At 42.1% G+C, this 20,904-nt stretch overlaps 1 protein-coding gene across 3 annotated transcripts in view; it reads right to left on the minus strand.

Annotated features, from left to right (window-relative positions):
• Nucleotides 1-20,904, minus strand: part of iqsec1a (IQ motif and Sec7 domain ArfGEF 1a) — a 107,421-nt gene that overhangs the window by 84,298 nt on the left and 2,219 nt on the right. Inside the window, exon 1 of one of the 3 annotated variants that reach the window (XM_066670234.1) lies at nt 5,635-5,725. The exons of 1 other annotated variant lie outside the window; for it this stretch is intronic. In XM_066670234.1, the coding sequence (XP_066526331.1) occupies nt 5,635-5,711 (77 nt within the window). In that variant the 5' untranslated portion in view covers nt 5,712-5,725. Of the gene's footprint in view, nt 1-921; nt 1,139-5,634; nt 5,726-20,904 lie in introns of those variants that run through there. One more of the 3 variants, XM_066670235.1, reaches the window with a different exon arrangement.

Below are 20,904 nucleotides of genomic sequence, written 5' to 3' on the forward strand. Positions count from 1 at the left end.
CTCCGGACCCACCGCGACCCTGAATTGGATAAGCGGTTAGAGATAATGAATGAATGAATGTGCAATATATATATATATTACTTTACTTAATTTTATGTGTCTATTTATTTACCTTTTTATTTATGAAAATGTGGTAAAATGATATTCATACATTCATTCACCTGTCCATCACAGGGCATCACACACTCACCCAGTCACTCACACACTCACATGTGCCCATAAAAGTAATATAAATAAGAACAAACAGAAAAATACTCAGGGAAACACTATTTAAAAAAGATTTATTTTATTTATAAGAGCAAAACTGCTCTTATAAGCTAGTTTGCCCCTTGTGGTATTTTGACGAATGCGAGTCATGTACCTTTCATTTAAACCCAGAACTGTGTTCCCTTGTGAAAAAGGGGTAGGCTACGTCCCCTAATGCTTTCACTTTCACTCGGCGGTCATGCAAATTCCCCACAAGAAACCTCAGATTAAACATCTAACCGAGAAGAAGCACCTGGGGCGGCTGTTGTTACTTTTTTAACTGAGGGTCCTGAAAGTTCTATGAAAAAAAAAAAACGTCCAGCTGCACCTTTAGAGGAACTAACACAGGCCCACAGCTGAACTGAAACTGACCACAACGGCACAGAGTTTACATGTCTTCAACAGATACTTCACTGTAGTTTTCAGGAGGCTCTGGAGCAGCTGCAAATGAACCCATTTAAAAACACTGGAGCGACTGGTTTCAAGGGCAAGAGCAGCAAATAGTGAGGAAACATCACCTTTAACACCACACGACTTGTTCCTTAGTGTTTGTAGCTGAATGCTATCAAATTCTGACAGAAATGTTCCAAGCTATTACTGCAGCAAAGTGGGCCAACTCCCCATTAACACCCTTCATTTCAGAAAACAGCCAAACAACCGTGTGTAGCCTCCTACCTGTGGGTCCTGGAGGAGATGCAGTACTTCCACATCACACCCTGCAGAGCTGCCACATCACCGAGAGAAGACCGGAGAGTTTTCAGTGGACAAACGATGTGAGAGGACAGCTGGATGTCCGACACAGACACCAAAACCCTGACGTCTCTGAGGAGAGCACATGGAACCCTAGAGAGACGTTGTCTTCCCCCCAGAGCAGAGACTGACTCCTACAGGTTTGTGTCATCACTAGCCTCCAAAGGTGAAACAGCCCTCTCAGCCAGACTCTCGTTGTCTGTTGCCGTGGTTGTTCCTCTTTCAGACGTGGGTTCTCTGCTGGTTTTCTAGCTTTCGTATGCTCTGAGATGACCACAAACTTTCAAAGCGCACCCAGAGAGTCGTTCTGTTAGCCGCAACTTCTCTTCGGCTCCTACACACCAAGCATTCGCCCTAAAATAGGGAGGTTACATCCACTCTCAAAGTTTTTCTAAGTCCCTCGTGCCTTTCTCCACTCCCAGTTCTGAAATCCCCCCACCACCCACCCCCGCCAGTTCTTAGCTAGACAGCCTCCTGCATGTTCCAACAACAACTAGCACCAGGACAGAGTCCAAACATGACTGTGTTCTAAGAGCAGCCTCTCGGCTTTGGGCAGGAAGGTTGCTTTGAGGCCAGAAAAGAGGTTAGCCTCCATTTGCAAGCAGGCTTGGGCTGATATGTGCTATTAGAGCATAATAAGCATAACGGAGGCTGATGACAGCGTACAAAGGCTTGTTCTTGTTTACCCAGAGTCTAAACACAAACACACCATTGTTCAGTGCTGGCAACCAAAGCGAGCTCCTCTTTAACTCAAGATTTCTGGCACCAGGAGGGGATGGCATAATCACGCCTTTCAGATACACGCAACTGTAATGGAAAGGGAGTTACTGTACACCACCTCCACCTCATTCTGGGTGGGGGAAATAGACCAGTGGTGTAAGAACAGGAGTGGTCAATAAGGTTAAAGAAAAAAAAACTTGAAACAGATACAATGCACATGTTTTTTTTTAGCTTTTCTAATTGTGATAAACACTAGCACCATGTTTAACCCTCTAATGTTGAGTGGTATTATTATAGCGCAAAAAAAGTTATTGTTACACATTTACTACATAGTAATTACAAAGTAATTCATTATATTAGGCTCAAAATAGCTACACAATAAGGTTGCACATGCAACTTTTCATGAATTATAATGAAAAACTCATAACAATAAAGTACACCACATGACAAAACGTTTTTGGACACTTGCTAATCCAATGTCTATTTGCTAATTCCTCTATAAAATGGTCCTGTGGGGGTCCAGACCTTTGAAAATCAGTGTGAAAAGAGGCTAATAAATTATTCAGAGCAACACAAAACTACTGCCGAACTTTAGAATGAACCTTTACAGTCAGTGGGGCTCTTGCAACAGATAACGAGGGAATAGAAATAAGGAGGTGGCTTTAATGTTACGGCTGATTAGTGTATTTCTCATGATCATATCTAACACACTTAGAAAGCCCTGGTGTGATTACTCTGCTCCTAAATTACACCCACGAAGATCCAGATCACAAGAGCTCTGTATTATATACTAATACTTCCCATCGTTTATATGCAAATCAATATGCGAAAAAATGTAAAAGAAATGCTGATGAGAGGCTGTGTTTCGCATTTCTGAACTACTTCTTCTGGTGATGTAGTATTTACATATTAGAGCAAGCTGAGCTGAGCTTTGCCACTTGGGAGGACCGCCTCCAGTGTTCACTCACACACCGTTGTTATCGCATATGCAAATTAGCTGTTAATCCCAGCACCCCCCCCCCCCCCCCCCGTTCCAGCTAACCTTGAATTAAAGATGCTCAGACGTGGGGCTGGGAGGATCATTGTTTCCACTCAAGGTGTATTTTCCAAATTACACAAGCTACAATGTTGACATCATAAACGCACAGTTCAAAAACCTATAATCTGTGATGGTGAGGGGGTGCATTAGCGCATATGGCGTGGGTGAATTTCACATCTGTGATGGCACCGTTAATGCTGAACAATATCTACAGGATTTGGAGCAACATGATGACGTCTGGGCAACGTCTTCTTCTTGAGAAAAACTATCAGTCCACGTTTTGCATGGATTACAACAGCATTATCCTAAAAGGAGGGGCTAAATTAGTTCAGACTTATTAAAAACATTTGGCACATTATGTAATTAAGAAAAAAAGACTAACTAACTAAAAAACATCTAAACAAGAATCAAACATTTCAGGTGAATTCTAAGAATGGGAAAACATTACACTTTCCAAACTACAGCAATTGGTCTCCTTAGTTCCCAAATGTTTAGAGCATTGTTAAATAACTGATGATGCAGCACAGTAGTTAACATGGCCCTGTACAAATGTTTTTTGGAAAGTGTTGCTTGAATTAAACTCAATGTGGGCAAATATTTTTCAAACAACAATAAACTTTCTCAGTTTTAACATTTCAAATTTTATCTGTTTTCAATTAATAACTACACTGTCAGAAAAACTATGTAATGCACCTTTAGTGAACACAGCTGGACTTTAACCCCACTGTTGTACCTTCAAAGGTACATTTACGCTGTTTGTACCTTTAGAAACAATAATGACAGTAATGTGACGGGTAGATCCACTTCACCCACCAACACGTCAAATACAGCAGCTTGGTCGGGCCCCTGTATCAAGGATTAACACGGTGGGGCCGCATTATCTTTGGACGTTCAAGGTAACGGGTGCTGAGCATGATGTGCACGAGGCAGAGGCATCTGAACGTGGGCATAATAGATCTGAACAGTGTTCTCCTCCAAGCATGTTGAGCTGTAGAGCGGCACTGTGTTAGCAGCAGTTTAAAAAGAAGGAGCGGTACTTGGCTTAACGCGTATTGTAGGAATCTTACGCTCTCATCCTCACAGGTTGCTGTTACTGCGTGTGATTGGGGGTTCAGCCCCGCGCCGCAGTCTTCAGACAAGACTTAAACAGCAGTGGGTTCCTCAGGGCATTCACCACAGCTGTTCCTCTGTTTTCAGGCCTGTCAACATCCACTGAAAAATGTAGACACAGTTAACGCAAGGAAGGAAAGACGCTAGGTATTGTTTTCTGCAGGGACAATGATTAATAACTCAGTGCGGGTTGCCAGTGGTTGCAGCATGAATCCTCTGATTGCTCACGCTGAAGTTTCAAAAAGAAACTGACAAAGAACAAACAAAGTTCTATACACAGAAAGAGATTAACCACAGGTGCGGGAAATTGCTAATATGCTGTTTGCACTGTGGGAGGAACCCGGAGCACCTGGAGAACACAACTCCTCACACACACTGAACCAAAAGTGGACGATGGGGGGGGGGGGGGGGGGGGGATGTCATACATTATATTGACGTCTTTTTGTTGCAGCAGTAAATAAGTATAGATTATGTAAATGAGCCCGACATGTGGGACAGCGTTCAGCTGGACTTCAATGTGCTGACATGGGAACAGCATGTCAGCATCAGCACAAGGGCGAGCCACGGAGAGCTGTGTATAAATCAATTGGGATCTGAGCCAACAAGACCAATGTTTATTAGAAGTTCCACTGCCCCATCAAATGATCAGACCGTCTGATCTCCGCAAAGAGTCATGATGAAAAATGAATGATAATCAATAAATGCAATATCATTTAATCAGCAGCAATGTAGGAATGCACGATTATATCAGAGTTATATCGGTATTGGCAGATAATCGTTTTTTAAAGATTATCGGACGATATTTTGAACCGATAATTTCTGACATTTATTTGATGCTGGAAGAAGACTGGGCAACACAATGGGCTCAGATTCTTCCACCACTGACAGTGTGGAGTAGCATAAAGGCAGCGCTGAAGCCCTTATAACTGTATTACTGCACTGTTGAATAGTTATATTGCTGTATTATGGTAATATTGGTATTTATATGTTTATTCTTTTGCTTTAACATTAATTTCATTCATTCATTTATTATCTGTAACCCTTATCAACGGTGGGTCCAGAGTCTACCTGGAATCATTGGGCGCAAGGCGGGAATACACCCTGGAGGGGGCGCCAGTCCTTCACAGGGCTTTAACATTAGTTTGTTTATTATTATTAATTGTATTTGCTCGAGTAGATCTATTATTATATTTCTGGCTACGGTTGGTTGCAAGCTAAAACATGCAAACTAGTTTTATATTTGTTCAATTTGTTAATGTAGGGTCTTACGTTTCTGTATTTTATTAATATACACCTGCGTTGGTATCGACATCAGATATCGGATATGTACACATATAATATCGGATATCTGCTTCGGTGCAGAATTCCGATGCCGGTCTCAGCTGAAAAGTATGTCTAAGAAGAAGAGATACTGTCTGCACTGGATTAGCAATGTGTTCCTATAGAGAGACCGGCAATGCCACTGTTAAGTGATAACCACAAACTCTCCTAGAGATTATCAGCCTAAAATCCGATGCTGAGGGGGTCTGTTTAGACATCTCCAGCATTGTGTTTTTAATAACACTAATCAATTCCATTAATAATGCACATCTTCTTCAACCACAAGCACTCCTGAGAGGTTAAAGCATTACGGCACATGTCTGAATGTGCATCCTAAGGTTGGAGCATTCAAAACAGGGTCAGGTCCCATCACAGAGGTGCCCCAAGCCACAGCTTGTGAGGGAGGGAACTTACAGAACGTAAAGAAACGTAGATCCTCTAGAACTCACCCTTTGAAGAAGGCGCTGGAAGGCTGGAGACACAGGAACTGCCAATAATCCAAACAAAGAGCTTTGAATCGGAGCATAGTTGGGGTCTTGGCGTTCTGTTATTTGTCAAAATGACAGAGCCCCATCATCACCAGAGCTCAGATAAGTGCCAGCCACAGAAACACCCCCAGCTCACACTGAGGTTGCGGGTTCCAGGGCATCACCTTTCCATTCAAAGTGTCTCAAAGATGCCCAAAGCCACATGTCCGGAGCTCTGCAGGAGACTTCCAGCTGTGAATCGAAGAAATCCAGGTCAGTCTCACACCCTCCCCTCGCACGCCTCTGATGGAAAAGCCCGGGAGCTTCAGCAGCTTGAAAAATTGTGAGCCGGGGTAGATGTGTGTGAAAGAACTGCCTCCACACCCACTGTACTCACACACGGTGGTCCACCACTGAAGTCCACCAAAGCTCGGCCCAGTCGTTAGATGAGAACTTCTGGTGTGTGGATGTTAAACGCAGAGGATCCCTCAAGTGAGTGCTTATGGGCTGCAGCCATCCGCCGAGAGCCCTGCACACACAGATGTATGCCGACTGCCGGTTGCCAGGCAACAGCACCACTACTGAACGGCAGCCGATTGGCCGAGCTGCGGCTAGGGTGGGAACTCCCTGGATCTTCTGCACCATGATGTCATTGGAACAGAACGAGGAGAAGTAAGTTGGAGCAGTGTGAGCGGCTCTGTGTGCGAAGCAGCGGCTTTCATTAATTTATTCATTTTCCTGATCACGGTCTGTGTGTTTCTGCAGCTAATGCGGAATCATTGGACATAAGAGAGGAGAACACACCCTGGACAGAGCATCACACACTCACCCAGTCACCTGTGGACAGTTCCACACACTCACACACACCTGTGGACAGTTCCACACACTCACCCGGTCACTCACACCTGTAAAGAATAAAGAAAACAAAGAAAACGCACCCACTGCATTGTACACTGGTCAGCCATAACATTAAAACCACATCCTTTTTTTTGCTAGAGTCATCACTTAGGACGCTGTCGTTGGTGGACTATTCTCAGTGACACTGAGGGGTTTAAAAACTCCAGGAGCACTGCTGTGTCTGATCCACTGATGCTGAAAATGCATTGACATCATAGATTACAATGACATAGTCCTGACTATTGAAGACTATAACTAACCATTAATAACTAACCATCTATTATCTTATAAACACCCACTACCAAATTGAACATGGCAGATTAATATTACTAAATCAATACAGTGCAGTATTGCAGCATAAACAATGCTCATATTATTGTTCTTGCATATTTCCTGCATTATGAATATCCAGTTAACAAAGAGTTAACACACGCATCTTCCAAGTGTAAATACAATTCCTTGAGCTAATCCTGAAAATGAAATAAAATACACCAGCAGCTGAAAGAGAAGCTTGGACACCGTGAAGTACCAAAAGCCCACTGCACTGGAGCTGAGGGTGGGCCTTCATCATTATTCCACACCATCTCCTTTCCTGCTCCATCATCATCCCTCCATCCTTTCCTTCCTCTCGGCAGGTGGCATCAGCCCCTTCCTTCCTACTCTCCCTCTACCTCCTTCACCTACACGCTGCAGACAACACGGCTTTACTGTATACATATCGACATCTTGGACACACTGACGGCAACTACACATTATCAATGGGTCCAAGCCTGAGGAAAGCAATCACACAATCTCTGTCTCTGTAAAGAGTGCACGTCAACTTAACACTGTTGTCTGGTTTGTTTACCTTGGACCTGGCTGAAGTTTAACTCGTCTGTAAGATTTTATTCACTGTTTGAATTACCACAGAAACTCTTTATAACGCCAGCTGTTGAGTTTGGCGGCACGGTGGCGCAGCAGGTAGGTGTCGCAGTCACACAGCTCCAGGGACCTGTAGGTTGTGGGTTCGATTCCCGCTCCGGGTGACTGTCTGTAGGTGGATTGGCGACTCAAAAGTGTCCGTGAGTGTGTGAGTGAATGTGTGTGTGTGTCTGTGAAGGACTGGCGCCCTCTCCAGGGTGTATTCCCACCTTGCACCCAATGATTCCAGGTAGGCTCTGGACCCACCGTGACCCTGAATTGGATAAGGGTTACAGATAATGAATGAATGAATGAATGTTTAGTTTTGTAGAACTTTCAATCTGGGTTTATTTTCATGGAGTCAGTTCCATCTACAGCAAAGATAAGTCAATATTGCATTCATATGCAGCGAGAATACAGTAATATCCCCATCTCGGTTCATGCTTTTCAACGTTTGGCGGTCTCTTCGTTGTCTAAAATCCTCCAAAATGCCATTTTTGTGTGTTCATAGCGCGTTAACACGTAAATATCTTAGCGTGTTAACACAAAATTATACGCTACGTGTAAACACGGAGAATCCAACACGTTTAGAGACCAACGGCGTTCCATAGGTGTTAGGATAGGATAAGTGCTTACAGTATGTTATTTACGTACAGTATGTACGTATGTTCCGATTTACACCAAAAATCGGTTTACGATGTGACGTAGGAATGGATCAACGTCGTAAGTCGAGGACCCCCTGTATTGTCTTTAAGTGAGACAACAAAGCAATAATGATCATGTCACTCATTCTGCGTTACAGATTGGCCGATGTGAGCCATCACTATTGGAGCTAGACCTTACCTTCAGTTCAGTTCAGTTCGGAATTAAAGTGCAACCCCAGTAAAATATGAAAAATATGAGCTCTTCTGTTAGTTTGTGTCTGTCGACCTGAGCACAGTCTCGTCTCCCAAAACACATCTGTTAGATGTCTCTTAAAAGCGAAAGAGTTTGAGAAGCAGGTTTCAGACCAAGAGGCTGCTGATTCAACCTTGGTCAAGGATCAGCAAGAAAAACTGGGATGATGGGAGTGAAGGAACAGTGTTTTCTCGTCCCTCAACAGCCACAGCTAAAGCGCTCTTGAAAAATACACTGAACCCCCGACTGCAGCCTGAGCACCAAGGCATCTTCCACCGCCCCAGTCACACCGTGCTGTGGGGGTCCTGATCATTGGAGAACATGGGTGAAAGATGCTAAGACGTTATGCAGAGCAACAGATGGACTACAGTGTGTAACCACACAGCTGTGAGTGTAGAAACAAGGAGGTAGTTTTAACGCTTTGACTGATGTGTGTATAGAGCTCAGTAAAGTGGATTAGGAACTCTCCCAGAAATGATTTGATCACCTGAGAGGAACAACTGCTGTTCATGATTATATTTCAGTCTCACTCTGTTTCATTGAGCACCTGAGTCATGTTGCGTAACTGCAACGGACTCCATGCTAACTTCATACAGTCCGAATTCATTTAAATCCACTCAAACTGAGTGTGTGGGCTGTGCTCCTGCGGGGGAGAGCACTTTTACAGACACTGAATACACTAAAAGAAACAGATTACTCTTCAAAGCCACACATTCACACAGGAACAGAACTGCAGAGTGACCCACGGGCCCCGTAGACGGACAGCAAGAATGAAGCACTGGTCATCCCACACGTTATGGTGTATAATACATAACAAGGTGATTTGATATAACGCATATAAAGGAAAATGTACCAAATGATGTGTGTCCAAAAACCCAAAGCTGCAAAAAACTAGATATCAGATGGTGCTTTTCCACTGCATGGTGCTTACGCTGCTACACCTGGTGCCACTATCACAGCTGCCCCCTGAAATGTAGTCGGCGACTTCACAAAGCCCTGTCTCTAACGGCAACAGCAGGCTTTGGAAACCACGACAACGGCGGCGGTAACGTTAAGCGGTGTTTACTCATGGTGTATTGGCGTGTTGTTGTTGTTTGGGACTGAACACAGCTCCGTCATCAGTTCAGACAGATCAGTAGAGTTTGTTCCTTCCTTGTTGCAGCGTCCAGCTCTCGCTGGATTCTTTCGTCGGCCACCGATCCAAGGAGCGTTTGAACCTCTTCAAAAGACCACGGCGTCATTTTACGAGCTGCCGTCGTGAGTCGGATAAAAACAAACGTGATCTCTGCTGCAGCTGGAGATTTTACAGATTTTACAGAGTTGGTGCTGGATGTCTGCATTTTGTCATGATTGACATGTCTGTGGCCAATCGGCGCTCTGCAAGGTTTACACACCACAACTTAGCCCCTATTTGGCTCGGCCCAATAACCTTGATACCATCACAGGTGCTGGCTTTTGAACTGGGCAGAGAGAACAAGCCTCTCCTCCCTCTTCAGCCTGGAGGACACGGCATCCATGACCTGACCACAGGGCACTTTCACTTCCTGTCTGTCTGCCCTATATTGGCTCTGGCCTAGTGAAAGCGGGATCTCTGGATCTTGTTTACACAGTTTCTTTCGTGCAATGCAGAGTATATCAATCAGCATTTTACAGTCTACCGGAGAGACTCATTGCAGAGCCAAACAACAGCGTTGGGAAATCAATAAAGGAATAAAAAGAATTCACCTGAAGACTACGTCTCAGTGAAAGCCATCAATCAACTGAGAGGAAGAACTTTTATTTTTATTTCCTCATGGTCAGTAAAAACCCTAGGCATTCGTATACATCTTTAATCTCTCTGAAAAGAGCTGAACCACTGGTTAAAGGAAGACTATGTCATATGTTTAGCTTAAAATTACAGCTTCAAAATTATTGGGATGCTTCACTGAGCTGTAATGGGGAGAACAGAGCCTCTGGCATCACTATTCCAGGCTCGACACTGCAGAAGCTGCACTATGTAAGTTGTTTCTTCCCTCCTCCAAAGGTTACACAGTGAAGTTACTGCAGTGCTGAGCTTGAACGGAGGCTCTGTTTTCTTATTACAGGTCCATGGAGCATCACAAGAATTTTGCAACTGTAATTTTAGGTAAAACATACTACTTACTGTTGCTTTAAGGCACACCTTTCACTGATTCAGGCCTTCAGTTCTCCATTAAAAAAAACCATGAGAACATGAGCACGAGCCTAAATCACCAAGCGCAATGTCAAGAGAAAGAGAGCACAAAGACGAGGTTAAACGGTGCCAAACGGACACAACGAGTGCCGAGAAATACGAACACTAAGTAAAAACTTTAAAAGCAAGAGGGGAGAAGAAAGAGAACTGAGTGAAAACTGATAAAAACCAGAGCTTTTGCTCCACGCCTCTCACTGCTGTGCACTCTGGGTCAGGGGGGTGGGGGTGGGGAGACAGTGAGATGCTCATTATCATTTAAAGAAACAGGAGCTGAAACCGGTTGTCCTGAACAGGGCTGTTTAGACAGGGGAAGAAAGCTGCTGTGGTGTTGGATCCTTGTGGTGTTTTGACCAAAGCAGGTCACTTATATTTCATTCAGATACAGAAATTGTCTTCTTTAAAAAATTAAAGGAACAGCTGCACATGTCCCGTTCAGTGTGATTTTCATTAAAGCAGAAATGATAAACACTATTATTTAGATACATATATAAAGAGAGAGCGAGAGAGAGAGAGAGAGAGAGAGAGAGAGAGAGAGCACTGTTAATCCTCCATCCTTACTGCTGCATTATCAATGTCTTTGATGTGGAGGACATCTGCAGAGCGCAGCTGGGCGCAGGCCCGGTCTCAATGCGCCCTCTAGCGGAAAGCAGTTGAATCTGCAAGGACACTCCAGAAAACAACGGCACGCTACACTCAACAGTTATGTCTCAATAACAAGTGAGCTGACTTACTGCCTACAGCCTTCATAGGCAGGAAAGGTCGGGTGCACTTTAACCCTATAACTGCTTAGTGAATTAGTCCAGTTAGAGAGGGATTACACCAGTGGTCATTCACACCCAGGGGTCATTTTCTCTGTCGAGTCTCAATCACCTCATGAAAAAACCCTTATATCACACAGAGTGGCCTGGACACACTGACTCTGCAGTAAACCAGTTTTGAACATGGCCACTCCCACAAGGGGACCCACTCTATGGAGCATAAATTACTTCACGCTGAATGGGATGAGTAAAGTCAAATAAGACTGGAAATACAAGAGATGCTAAAAAATAGAACCTTTATTTGCATTTTATTACATTTGAAGACATGCCAGTGAACTCAAGTAGGCCACACACCACCCTTCAGCAGTCTGGAATCAACTGTCGCGGTCATGTAGGCGGTAAATGTAAAATAATTCTGAACATAGAGAAATATGACCAACTTTGGTAATTTGGTAAACACGGTAACACTGTAAACACGTATTTTTAGGTGGTAAATTGTTATTATTATATACATATTAATGGTATATATATATATATATATATATATATATATATACAGGAGGTCCTTGGGTTACGTCAGTCCCGAGTTACGATGTTTCGTGGTTACGACACATCTCCCATTTACTGTATAAAGCCTTGTTTCGACTTAAGTGGTTTTGCGTCGTAAACGTCGTAACGTGAACTTCGTGTTTGGTGTACGCGGCGCAGCGGAAGAATACATGGTTACGCGACTCGGGACCGAGGAGGATAGGTGTTAGGATAGGATAAGTGCGTACAGTATGTACGTATGTTCCGACTTACACTGAAAATCGGTTTATGACGCAACATACGAATGGTTTAACGTCGTAAGTTGAGGACCCCCTGTATATATAAAATCGCTGTCCACTTAAAAGCATGTATCTCCAAAAATAGTATCTTTACAGAAGAAGGAAAAAAAAAACATTCATAACTGTCAATGGAAGACAATGTAAAAAGATTTTATTTAGAGTAATTTTGGAGCATTTCTATTGGTTCATTCATCATGAGATTTTTACACCGTGTGAAGGACAGCTGCTGTCTTCAAATGATGTTCAAATAGAGATTTTTAATTGTACAGCGACAACATGCCTAATTTTGTATGATTTAATCACTTTTGGGAAATAGAGGCATTCTAGATATTAATCCAGAGTCAATACGTCACACACAGATCCATAAATAACTCTCTAGGTTCTGAATGTAGGCAAACCTTCTCACATTCGCATTTATAGGAGCCATATTATAAAACAATCACAGGTTCGGTGCATTTGCACATTACATTTAGGGGGTCTGGAGTCCACCAACACACACACTGTGAAACAAGAACACCCAATCAGATTTTGAGGGCTGCCTATATCTAAAAATACAGGGTCAAACGAGTCTCTTTCTGATTCTGTGTAGCTTCCTATGACCAATACAGAACTCCTGGTCTGAGTCTCTCCAGTCACAGCGCTGCACCGGTGTTTATATGAGAGTGCGGTGTTTATATGAGAGCGCAAAGACTAGTTTAAATCATTTAAATAAAGAGAATGAAGGAGAGGACTGAGCAAAAACAGCCAAAAATGATAACAGATCCGGATTTAATTATTCATTTATTCGGCTTTGCTCCCACAAAGAGTTCCATGACTGGACTGTCGTAAAGAAAAAAAAAAAACATTGGGGTGCTATTTTGTGTAGGTCTATGTTACCACAGGCATCTGTGTATGGATTTAAACTCACTCGTATCCCAAGGTTGCTGCTTGATGCTGTTTCTGTAGAGCAACAGTCACATGAGCTGCGTCACGTGATGCATGTCAAGTCTGTATTGGCCCCTATGGATCATCTATCCTCCAATCAGATTACTCAGTCAGAGCTAACTACAAATACAACTGTTGTATTTAATTTTCCAATCAAACTGTACAGGACTAATGTATTAGAATGATATTTTATTTATAATATTATTGAATGTGATTCCAAACTGCTGAATCATAGTTTGTAAGTGCAAGCAACAAAATGACAGAAGCTACAGTACCCGTATTAATATTAATCACTGTATTCCTCACAGCATGCGGCTTTTAACTCTGAAATGAGATTTATTAATCACTCACTCAGAGAGTCGTCTCCGAAACAACCACAGTTCTCTGCAACTGGACTCATTAAATATTGCGATTACAGCACCGTCTACTCCTTGGGGGAGAAAGAGTTAATAGCAGGAAGAACCAGACATAATGAGGATTATCTTAGCGACGGTTCTCAATCTTGGAGGACTGGCCTGTCCAAGCTCCGCCCACACGCAAGAAAAAGAGAGAGAGAGAGAGAGAGAGAGAGAGAGAGAATGTTTCCTATTAGCTACAAGAACATGATCCATAAAGAACAATGAACCATAAAGTGACAATAATATTAATTAATAATGGGCAATTAATTAGTAATAGACGATAAAGTAACAATTCTTAACCTCAGCTTAAATTCATCAGACTGAATGAGCTTGTGTACAGCTTGTCCAACCTAGCAACAGTAACCACACGCAACGCTTTTGTGGGCGGAGCCTGGACACATCAACTCCAAGATGGTTCAGCTCCATACTTAGAGACTACACATGCAGACGAGAGATGAGGAGTTCCATAGAGATGAGAGGATCAGGAGAAGGGGAAATGGTGGAGGAGACCTAGGCTGGGCTGGACGCTGTGCTGTCCACTGTGTCCTGAAGGACGCTATCTTGAAGGACTGCTGCTTCCAGAAGGTGGGCAACAGAACTGGTGAAGACCATTATCTTCCCTGTCAGAAAGGGCACACGGACAGAGAACACGCATAGCACTTGACTGAGAGGTAGAACCGGGATGGACACGGCTCCATTGTTTTATTATTTATTACATAATTCATGAATTTTTGCAAATGCTAACTACACACTTACAAAAGATGATTCTTCAAGGGTTCTTCAGTAAAGTCAACGGTTCTCTAAAGCAACATGAGTTCATCATGGAATCATCTGAATGGTGAATTGCTGGTTATGGTTCTACGCAGCATCTTTTCAGAAAACGTATCTATGTAGCATTAATTACGATACTTTTATTGTGAAAAGCTGGACGTAATTTACAAAGCTGTAGAACACCATTTTGAACATGGTGCTACATACAACACATGATCCATTAACAGGAAAAACCGTTTCACTCATGGTTCTGAACAGAACCGTTGCATTTCCTAAAGGACCCTTAAGAACCTTCTTTAATAGGGATAACATCTTTGGCGTTCCAGTTTCGTGATGTGATGGTGAAGCAGGGCATGAGGAGGAATGATGTATGACACTGTGGTGTAGCTGCACAGATGTGCCTCCAGTGTAATTATACTCCATCAGGCTTTGTTTATGAAAAGCAAAACAGAGTGGTACCAAAATTTATCTGAATATTCATGACATACTGAAAAATCTTCACTGCGCTGGGAAACCAGGGGTTAAACCAAATGGTGTTTATTTGACAGCCAGGATTTCATTGGCTCTATCATCAGGGGCTGGCGAGCTTCTTTCAAAGCTTATAATCCTGATCCAAATATCCCAGATAATCAAACCCAGTTTTTCCTATCGAGGATCACAATGATCTCTCCGATTTTGTCCCAGTTTTTCAGACCGGATAAAGTTGGATATGGCCCTCTGCTGGGCAAATTATATAAACACAATTTTCAAGTTTAATCAAACTAGACTGCTTTTAACTAGTCAGATACCTTTTAAACAACTGGCCCCAGGAGAACTCAAGGTCAGTCCACGCTGAGGGCATTGGGAACATGTCCCCAGCACTTTCTGAAATGGCTGATTTTGCCACCACCAATTTCGGTTGTAACAGCTTGCTGCAGATTGTTAAGAAAATGGCTTCCTGTTCCTTTAAGTACGAGTGGGCGTGTCCTGTGCTTCCTGTTGGTGCTCTCTACCACTCACTGCAATGCTAGCTCTGGTAAATACATTCCTCCAGTGTTCCTCCTCCTGTATATTTATTTGTCATCTTATGTTATTGTTAGTTTGAATGCAGGGAGCAGTCAAATGCCATCACGCTTTGGAGTTGCAGCTTGTTTCGGTGTGGCTCACTGAAGGGGAAAAGCCTGGTCGTGAAGTGTGTATTACCATGGATTTCACTAGCTTTAGCCCTGGAGCTAGAAGTAGAGGAAAATTGCCTCTGCTCCCTGTCTATGAATGTGAAACAAGATCAGAAATACGTAAAAAGATATCTGTCCCAACAGTCTCTGAAAGCAAAACTAAGACCTAGTTCACACATACATGAATATTTGTAGGTGTTTTCCTCCTTGATTATTATTAACATCTCATTTGCACAAGCTCGGTGTGTCCACATGAAAACATGAAATCACTTGTATGCTTCTCTGCCCTTCACTGTGTGGGTGAAGCAAAAAAACTAGGGTGACCAGACGTCCTATTTTAACCCGGACATGTCCTCTTTTTTAAACTTAGGGCGGAATTTCACAAACGTCCAGGATTTTGTTTTTCTAGAGCTTACATAGAACTTCGAGAAGTTTCGTTCACAAACAAGTCCCGCCCTCCCCTACTCCGATTGGTTCGCTTGAGTGAGAAGGGGGCATGGTGAAGTAGCCTAAAATCTTCTGATTGGACGGTCTGACTGTAGAGCTACCGTTATTGGTCGATAACCTTCTCTGTAAACATTTAATTGGTCAGTCTGCACGTCAGTAGTCCTTGTTCACGGATTTTCAGTTTAAGTTCTCGGATGAATTAAAAAATAATTTCCCATGTTTTGTGTAGCAAATAAAGGTGTAAAGGACCTAAAAGCACACATAGGTTCAGCTAAGCCCCGAGACGTGTCCTCTTTTTCACCATCTCAGATCTGGTCACCCTAAAAAAACTGGCAAAAGCAGTGTTCTTGACAAATGAAAATTCTTGTCACTTTTCTGCAGCAACAGTTTTCTAACCAGGTCTAATGTGTACTTAGCGATGTTATGCTAAAACCAGTACGGTTTTGGCTGTGTCTGCCACTGCACAAAATCACCTTGCGCAAACATTGGAGACAACGTCACACAACTGTGATATTAAACAAAGAAGGTGACGACATACATCCTTGACATTACAGGCCAAAAACTCAGTTTTACCTAATAGTCCATCTTCAGTGAACCTTACACACAGGCTGCATATGGAGGAAAGGCCAAAATGCACAATAAAAATTATGTAAAAAAAATATATACCCATATTTATACCCATATAAAAATACCCATGTATGTGTGGACAAGGACTAAGATCATGCACAAGATTTTACTGGTACCACAAGAGCAATAAAAACAGGGGAAGCTCAGTGACATCCTTGTAACCCAGACTTTGAGGTTCCTTCCTCCGTGTATTGTTTAAAGTAATACTTCTTTTCCACTCAGACTCTAGCATTAGTTTGACTGTGTGCTAAAATGCATTCCTTAAATCGAACAGTTTTTATCACTGGCTGCAAGGTTTGTGTTTTAAAAATACTTTTGCGGTCACCGTATATTTTAAGACATTATATACTCTCCTCCAGCCCAGAAATATTCCCTTACCCTTCTTCGCTTGTGAGGCAGAAGAAGAGGGCTAAGAGAGAACAGCTAGAAGATCATCCATCCATCACACCGTAGCCAAGGGGAACGACATGTTAATGAAACGGTGCCGATTAATATGCAGCAAGCCTTTGGAGATGAACGAGTGAAGGCGTTAATCACCGCTCCATTAGAACTTGACTGCGTGATCAAACAGAGGAAGCAAGGACTCATCTGTCTCTGTGGGTTCTTCAGAGCGGCAATACAGGGGTCCAAGCACCAGAAGTCCATATAACGTGGCAGCTGGAGGGACATTCTGTATGGACTGTATGGACATTTTGGCCAGAAATGAGCACAGATGTGAGGCATGGCTTCATGTCCTCCGAGCTGCATCACATCAGTTGCAGCATGTGAGTCAAGGGCATGAGAAACCATGATGAGCTTTTATTCCATATTAACTTTAATGGTATGGTAGCAAGCATTCCATTTCAGAAAGGGGCTTTATAAGCCAGATTGTTTACTTATGGAAACGTATTAATGAATGTTCTCACGGTTAAAAGAAGTGAAAGAAATGCATGTATAATTAATCAGTGCTTTCCTTGCTCTGGGATAAATGAGAAAAATCAAGCACGTATACAGTCGGAGGAACATTCCATTTAACATACTGGAACAGTGTTCCAATAAACACAAGTAATTAAAACATGAAATAAAAGTTAATCATGGAAACCCCAATATGGAACAGCTTCATAATCACTCACATCAGAAATGGCACAACATACTTTGGGTGTAAATGGAATCCTTTATAAACTATAAGCAGCTGTTAATAATAGGGCAGCGAGTTTCACGCATGCATATTTATACCAGCGTTCACAGCTGTGATCTGCACAATAAATGGAAGCAAGATGTTGTTTGATATTTGATGAATAGAGAGTTAAAACAAGCGGAACTGATCAATGTGTGACTTATGGAACATGAAACTGGAACAAAAACACAAAATAACTACCTTCTAAATCATACAAATCCTTGACCATGCAGTTGTAAACAAATGCTAAAAGATAAATCTATGTATATAGATAAATAGAAACTGTAAGGGAAGAGTACTATCACATTAAGGGATAAGGGGAGTTTAAAGCTCCCATGCTAGCCAGTGGCAGTTAGCATGCAGTCAAACTGCCACTACTCTTAGCTATATTAGCTTTACCTATCCCAGATCTTTACTGCTAAAAGGGATGCTTAAATGTCCCGGAATGGGACGTGATTGGACTAGAGGGCCTCTTACCTGCACTCTTTGAGAGGGGCAGGCACAGCTAGCTGCTTATTGTACAACGGAGCAGGGCAGCAATACTGGTGCAAAGTATATACAGACCTATGGCACAAGGAGAAACATACAGTCAGAAACCCAGTCTTGGTTCATGGACCTAAACAAGCGTGAAGATGAAGAAATGTATGGGCCGCAGTCTACGGATGTAACACAGCAATTTGTAGGAAGCTAGCTTGTGTTTTAGTTTTGGGGCTAACATATTAGCATGCTTTTGTTTAGAAAATGTAAGTTTATAATACTGAATGCTGTAATAAATATAAATCTAAAACACTGACATATTAATATAAGGCATATTATAATTAACTGCTGGTGTTTATTTTGTATTGTGTTCAATCAAATTGCGAATGCGTAAATCTGACTCCTGTTTCTCAGTGTCTGTTAATTACATCCAGCTGAGGTAAGCAAAAGTGAAAATGGCATTCTAGGGTCACCGATGAAGGGGGAAAACGAGTCATGCGTGGAGAGTTATTGATGAAATTTTGACCGCAACAAATGAATAATGTGTTTTGGGGAGGCTAGTAGAAAGAAAAAGGAAAACCTTTGGCCTCCCATCCACCATGGGGCACTGTTTGTAAGTTCTACAAAGTAGAAATTTTACAGACTGAGTTATTTCTCCTCAATTTCATAGATCTTTATATTCACAGAAAAAAAAACCAAAACACAACTCTGCACCAGTGTGCTGCCCCATACTTGGGCCTCAAAACCCAATAACGCTCCAACAGAACCAGAACCAGAACTCCCTTCTGAACATGAACTTTCTAAAGACTTTTCTACAGACTTTCTAAAGACTTAATGGGGATGTTCATGATTTGTTCTTGACTCTGAAAATAGGAAAACAAACAAAGTGGTTCGCTCCAACATGGTTCTCTGTGTGTCACTGGGTGAGCAAACATATTGTTCGTATTTCTACGAGAAAACATTTGTGGAGGTTTTTTGACATGCTTTCCAAACTCTGTAAAGCATGTAAAGAGATGAGGATACTGCTCTATTTCTGCTCTACTTCTGCTCTATAAGGGGGGGGGGTTAAAACTGAGATATTTTAGAACTTAAAGTAAACACAGACCAAAAACACTACAAAACTAACACTGAGTTACAAATGAGTTTCTGTTGTAAATCAAATAGTGAATAAAAACTTACAGTTACACTTCAGACTGTTGTTTATATGTGGCTTTTTTCCCCCTCAAACTTACCATTCCTTCTTAAAAGACCCGGAATCTCTGAATATAAACATGAGAGAACAGCAGTTTCCCAGAATCATTGATGTTGCCTTTAAGGACGTCACAGAACCAGGCAGGGTTAAAGACAAGCCACCAGCAAAACTAGCATTTGTTGTGTTTTTGAAGCTGATACGCTGGCCTTCCAGTATGACCCTGCAGGAAGACCAGCTTTAAACAGCATACACACTGATGAACGCTGATGTGTTTTAGCAGTGTGTGCAGTCAGCCGTGCTTCATCGCATGTTTATTTCTCACACGTGCCGTACAGGCTTTATGCTAATATGACCTCTCTTCACTCTGTTACATAGTGTGGAGACAAAATGAGATGCAGATGATGGTACCGAAAGTAGACAAGGCCTTTAACCCAAGGCTCAGGCAGCGGTCACCTTGAGAGAGTCATATGATATTACAGCACAGAGTTGTTACAGCCTCTGCTAAAGACTCCAGGTTCTCTCGGCTACTGTTATTAGACTCGAAGCAGCGCATACGCTCAGCAGAAAACAGATAAATAGAGGATAAATAGAAAAGCAAGACAAGAATTGGTTATAAGACATGCTTTGAGTGTAGAAACAAACAAATGTGATTAGCTGTAGCAAAGCTAGGTAGGCTATGTATACACTATAAGAACTGAACTGTCACTAGATAGTGACATGCTAATTCCACATACAGGCTAATTTAGAAGACAAAAGAGGAGACAATGCTGTAATATTTATATCATAAGTCTTAGACTAATTTTAAGTAACTATTCTCAAACTGCTAGCATGAGCGAATTCCAAGGTATATGTAGCTATATGCTAATGTTATAATCACAGAAGTGAAGCACACTTCTCTTCATACCTTAGGATTGATATAATAATAATAAATTACCTATGCTAAGGCTAAATTCATAGATATAAACCAGACACAGCTATTAGACAATGTACCACAATATTTACATCATACAAAACTGATATAGGCTAATTTTGACTAGTTTCATGCTAAATCCATGTACAAAACAGAGACTTACCTCACAACAATGACTAAAAAAGGCTACTTTCTTAATAATTCAAGACATTGTCTTATCTCATATGCATAAAAATAAGATATTATTTTCAGACCGTGTCTTACATCCTAATTACTCTCATCTGCTAATTTCAAGCTAATTGCAGATATAGCCTAATTCAACACACATAATGAAAGACCATATCTCTGTTAAACACTGTACCATAATAACAGACACATGCTAATTTCAGATATTGGTTACTTTACAAACAAAGGTGAGGCACTTCTATAAGTCAATGTACCCTGAGAGTTGCTAATTGCCGTAAGCTAATTTCAAGCTAAACGCAGCTAAACGCTAAACTCATATTCATAAAAGGAGGTGGTAGCGCAATGATTATTAGCACTTGTCAAGTGCTGCTAATGTACAGCCCATAATGTGAAGGAAAGTGTTTGATGCAGCAAACTCTGAGGGAAGTGTGAGCGGATGATTTCAGGGTGTTGCGTCTTACAGCCGTGTGTCAGCACAGCTTTCTCTCCTGGAAAAAAAAAAATGTGCAAAAGCCCGAG

This window comes from Hoplias malabaricus, chromosome 5, assembly GCF_029633855.1.
Source record: "Hoplias malabaricus isolate fHopMal1 chromosome 5, fHopMal1.hap1, whole genome shotgun sequence".
NCBI lineage: Eukaryota > Metazoa > Chordata > Actinopteri > Characiformes > Erythrinidae > Hoplias > Hoplias malabaricus.